General features: G+C 43.6%; 1 protein-coding gene across 1 annotated transcript; it reads right to left on the bottom strand.

Moving 5' to 3' along the window:
• Nucleotides 1-655: 655 nt before the first annotated feature.
• Nucleotides 656-5494, bottom strand: LOC103805915 (E3 SUMO-protein ligase RanBP2-like; the record flags this gene model as incomplete). Its single annotated transcript, XM_009078582.1, has 4 exons — nt 656-1232; nt 2584-2918; nt 3046-3319; nt 5352-5494. Coding segments are annotated over 4 exons (1058 nt in total), but the record flags the coding sequence as incomplete, so codon positions are not given.
• Between the last annotated feature and the right edge of the window lie 146 nt (nt 5495-5640).

Below are 5640 nucleotides of genomic sequence, written 5' to 3'. Positions count from 1 at the left end.
GCATTACTTAAGCTCTACAGGTTACATTTATATACTATGTCTGCTTGCAGCTGCAGCTGTGAAGAAGTCTTTGTTTGCTGGAGAATCCTTCTTTGTTTTCCTGCAACACCACACCCATTCATGGACTTGAACACATTAATGAGGTCTGTCTCAGTCGTCTCTTCTGGAGACTGAACAGCCCCAACTCCCTCAGCCTTTCCTCATCACTGAGGTGCTCCAGTCCCTTCAGCATCTTCCTTGCCCTCCCCTGGACCTGCTCCAGGAGCTCCATGTCCCTCTGGCCCTGAGGAGCCCAGAACTGGACACAATCCTCCAGGTGCATGGACTTGAACACATTAATGAGGTCTGTCTCAGTCGTCTCTTCTGGAGACTGAACAGCCCCAACTCCCTCAGCCTTTCCTCATCACTGAGGTGCTCCAGTCCCTTCAGCATCTTCCTTGCCCTCCCCTGGACCTGCTCCAGGAGCTCCATGTCCCTCTGGCCCTGAGGAGCCCAGAACTGGACACAATCCTCCAGGTGTGGCCTCACAAGGGCTGAGCAGAGAGGCAGGATCACCTCCCTGACCTGCTGGCAATGCTCTTCCCAATGCATCCCAGTACCTAGACAAGTTATGCAAGCATTTTTCTTTCAAACAAACCAAAGTGAAGACAAGACATTTATTTTAACAAGACTAGGATTTAATTTTGAAAATTTGACACTTAATACAAATGTCAGGATAACACAAATACACCTGAAATATGCCAGTGCCTGAACTTTATTTAACATGCAAAAAAAATCAATTAGAACACATAAAAAATCCAACTATAACCTGTAATTTTACATTTATACATCAGAAGTGTCCATTTTAAGAAGTTGAAATAATTAGTCAATAACATCTAAGTACTGATTGATACTGCTAAAACATCTGTATACTCAAAGAAATAACTCTATATTTGCCCACAGTCTGTAATGACAATTCTTGCATGTACTAGCCCTTCAGGAGAACCAAAGGATTCCATCTTTTTCACTACATCCATTCCATCTTTCACAAACCCAAATACCACATGCTTGAAGTCCAAGTGTTCTGCTTTTTTAAGTGTTATGAAGAACTGAGAATTATTTGTATCCCTGCCCTTGTTTGCCATGGACAACAATCCAGGACCAGTGTGTTTCACTTCGAAATTCTCATCTTCAAATGCTGTTCCATAAATTGACCGTCCACCCGTTCCATCGTGGTTAGTTATATCTCCTCCCTAAAAAAGAAAAAAGGGCACAGCATTAACTGACAAGTCCCAAAACACAAATCAACAATTACATTCCCTTTGCACAGTAAAGGCTTTGCTTTGGTAGAACTCATTCTTTGCTTACACCAGTGCCATGTTTACTGTAGATATGAGGCTTCCCAGCTTCAGCAGGTTCGTTCATGGTAATGAAAGCAGCAGTAGAATGTTCATCCCTTGTTTACTCTCAACATAGCATTTTACCTTCCTGCTCCACATGGTGACACTGTCTTTCCTACTGCCTGCATCACTAGCTCCCTTGAGCAGGGAGGTTGGACCAGATGACCCACGGTGGTCCCTTCCAACCTAACTCATTCTGTGACTCAGTGCAGAGCTCAGCTTTTACAATCTCATTGAAGGTCTATCCTTGTTTAGTCCCTGCAGGCACAGAACTGATCACCAGAAAAAGTTTAATGTACCAGTGACCAGTCATTTCCTGCAGTTTTTGCCACATTACTGGCTGCTCAGGAGAGCAGCATGGGCAGTGGGGCTTTCATCTTTGTGGAAGGCACCAAGTGTCTGGCTCCTGGTTATCTGACTACACCCATAAAGACGACACCAAGTTATTTGATCTTGAAGGAAAGCCTTAACTATCACTGAAAAGCTTCTCACTCACTGTACCTGGAGAAAGTTTAGGCAAAGCAGACCAAGCTTGGAATATACTGACTTCATGGGATAAAAAGCTCACACGTTGTCAGGGCATACATGGTGCAGTTAACTGTCAGGCACTGGAAAAGGTTGCCAGGGAGGTGGTGGAGTCACCATCCCTGGAAGTGTTGAAGAGGCATCTGGATCTGGCACTGGAGGATCTGGTTTAGGGTTTAGGGGTTCCAGCAGTGACAGGTTAATGGTTGGACTCAGTGATCTTAGAGGTCTCCTCCAACCTTGATGACTGTGATTCTAAGCCTGGAAAACATTCTCAGCAGGTAAGCATACAGAAGTCCCTCTCTGTAGAGGGAAAAGGCTGAATGCTAGTTTTGGGAACACCTACATTCCTTGGTGTTTCTGTTCAGCACTTGCCCATTGTAAGAGGAGTTCTCCACCTCCATTTCTTTCCTCCACACTAACCTGACAGCACTAGATAACACTGAGGCAGGAGGCAGCTGACACACACAGGTAAAAAGCATCTGGCTTAGGGCACCATGTGCCACTTCCTGCATTTCTCATCTCCCTACAGGGAAAGGGCAGGTGAGAGCATCCTGCACAGTGGATCCTTGCTGCCAACAAGAATGTACTACTCTGTATAAGTGGTTTGTGGAAGTGCCACTGTTAGTGAAGATGCAGCTCATTCTCTCCGTGCAGAGAATTCCCTTCCTGTACTTACCTGACACACGAAGTCGGTGACTATTCTGTGAAATCTGGAGTTCTTGAACCCAAATCCTTTCTCTCCTGTGCACAGGGCTCGGAAATTTTCTGCAGTTTGAGGGACAATATTGGCAAACAGTTCCATGGTTATGTGTCCTAAAGGTTCATCATCAGCAGAAACTTCAAAATACACAACAGGATTGGTGTCCTTTGACAGTCCTGCTGCCAGAGACAAGTGTCCCTTCTGTAGTTCTGACAAGCTCAGCTGGCATTCTTCAAACCTCCTCTTGAAAGCATTAGCCATTTCTTGGGTTTTAAACTTGGCTGCAAATTGCTCTACTTTTACTTCACCATCTGAAAATAAATGCAAGAGGAAAGCTTCTTTAGTTTCATCTTATAATAGTCTCCAGGGTAAAAACAAAGCCACAGAAACTACAGACCACCTAGGAAAAAAAAACCCCAAACCACCCGAAAAACTCACCAGCATAATCTGTGGCTGTCCAAATTAAAGCATTGTTTGATGTGTCAGAGGGCACCAAGTTCATTTCTTTGGTGATGACATGGTTTGCACAGACTTTAAGAACTTGGTCTCTTCTCATTAGGACTCTATAGTATTTCTTCTGTGTATGGAAGAGGATCTTGATCTCTCCAACACCACGTTCCTTCCACTGAGTAGCATCCCTGTCCCACCTGTAAAGTTTTGCCCTCTCTTTGAAGAGAATTTCTTCATCTTCTTCTCCAGATTTTACCTCCACCTAAAAAGCCAGCACAGCAGAGTGAGTACCTGTGATTTCCTGGAGAGCTATCACCAACCATGTCACATAGTTTTGACATACACTTACAATACTGATATATACAATGGAAAAGTATTCAATGTGTTCCTTTCTCCAACACAACATTCATCACACCAAAATGAGTGTGCAGAATTTTAAGAGCCCAAGAAATTACACTGTTTGAGATTGATTATAACACTGCAATATTCCTTCACCATGCCACATAGGGTTTGGTGGGTGTTGGGTTTTGCTTTGGGGGTAGGTTGGTTTTTGATGGGGTTTTCACACTGTCAAGTGTTTTGGCAAGCTTCCCAGGAAAGTTTCAGGTTTGCTGAATGATGTGCACACTGAGAAGTGAACACACAGCACTATTACCATGACACGAGTTACCTTTTGAACACTGTTAAAGAGCTCAGTATTTGCCTTTGAAGGGAATCAACATCAACTGAGCACATGAACCTGAGGCCTGACAACCTGATCTCCTCACTTTATGGCATAACCTTGGCCTCTAACCTTCTTAACTTAACACATCTTCCCAAGATAAAAACACTTGAGAGAACTGGATAAATACATGGACAAGCAACTGTTTGTGGAGGGAGAAATGAGACTGAAGAAGGGAAGCAAATCACAGAAGTCATGACACGCAGACGAGCCAAGGCACACTGAATTTTGGAGAAGGTGGTTGAAGATATGTTACAAACTAGCTCAGATGAGCTGTTCAAATTACAGGACACACTGCTTACTCTTTATTTGTGCTCTGTCTTGCCTAATCATTTTTACTAATCTATAGTTAAATTCTATCACTTATAGAAAAGCCAGACAATATAACACCAAAAGAGTCTGAAATGCTTATTAGGCACACTATGGCTCAATACCAAATGAGTAACTGTGTGCAGTCTCACTAAGTTAGAAGGCAACCTGCAAAGCTGAAGGTTCTCCTACTTCTTGAAAAACAATTTCTTTTCAAACAAACAAAGTCAGTTCCCTTAGCCTTCAGGTGAGGCTAATCACATCTTTTGGCTTAGTGATTCCAGGAATCTCTTCCATTGCTTCAAGCAAAAATTGTAAGCTGGCAGGGCTTTCACAGAACTGAACCTACAAGTCACTGATTGTGCTGGTTTGAGCTGAAGTAAGGTTAACTTTTCTTCACAGAGGCTAATATGGGGCTATGTTTGGATTTTGTGCAGAACACAGAGGTGATAATGCAGAGATGTTTTTGTTATTGTTGAGCAGAGCTTACACAGAGTCAAGGCCTTTGCTGCTTTCCGTGCTGCCACGCTGGCAAGGAAGTTGGGGATGCATGGGAGACTGGGAGGAGACACAGCTGGGACAGGTGACCCAAACTGACCAAAGGGATATTTCACACCATATGACATCATGCTCAGTATATAAGGTGGGAGGAACAAGGAGGAAGGGGGAACATCTGGAGTGATGGTGTTTGTCTTCCCAAGGAACCGTTACACGTGATGGGCCCTGCTCACCTCCTGTCTTAGGGAAGGTTTTGCTTTGCTTGTGTGTGCAGCTTTTGCTTTCTCTAGTAGACTGTCTTTATCCCAACCCATGAGTTCTTGTTGCTTTTACCCTTCTGATTCGCTCCCCCATCCCATGGGTGGGGGAGTGAGTGTCTGCGTGCTTCTTGGCTGCTGCTGGGGTTAAACCATGACACTGATACAAAGCCACAGCTGAGTTGTACTAGCACTAGCAGTTATTAATTTCCCCTTCCTCATTTCCAGTTGCTATATATATGTTTTAGCTTTTACAAGTGATGTGAAAAATCTGCATCCTGATCAACTCTGTCAAGGCACAAAGAAATCAATGTTGACCAATTTCCTGAGGCACCAGACCCTTCCCCAGTGCTATGCAGGTGTTTCTACACAGCCAGTGTAAGACATACAAATACAAGGTACACACAGCACAGAAAGCAAAGTCAGTTACACAAAACAGTTCTTACAACTTGCTGTATTAGCAGACATGCTGCTCTTAATGTTGTTTTACATTCCAGAAGTCATCTTACCTCTGGTAAGGACACGATCGGCTCAAAGTGGATATCGTCACTATGCACCACCTCATCATCACTACCACCATCTTCTTCATCTGCTTTATGGGCTGTGTTTCCAAACACAGCTGCTCCTGTGTTTGCCCACTTGAAGTTTTTATCTAAAATTAAGAGTTACATTTTTTAAATTTCTGCAGTTTTCTTCTGCCTGACAAAAACATGCAAAACCTTGTTGTTGCCACTGATGAGTAGAAATCTGGAGCACAAAAGGCATATCGTATGAATCACAGAACCATCAAGGTTGGAG

The sequence above is a fragment of the Acanthisitta chloris genome, unplaced genomic scaffold, assembly GCF_000695815.1.
Source record: "Acanthisitta chloris isolate BGI_N310 unplaced genomic scaffold, ASM69581v1 scaffold29907, whole genome shotgun sequence".
Taxonomy (NCBI): Eukaryota; Metazoa; Chordata; class Aves; order Passeriformes; family Acanthisittidae; genus Acanthisitta; species Acanthisitta chloris.
The sequence above is the reverse complement of the archived record's forward strand: the minus strand, read 5'-3'. Positions and strand labels throughout refer to the sequence as shown.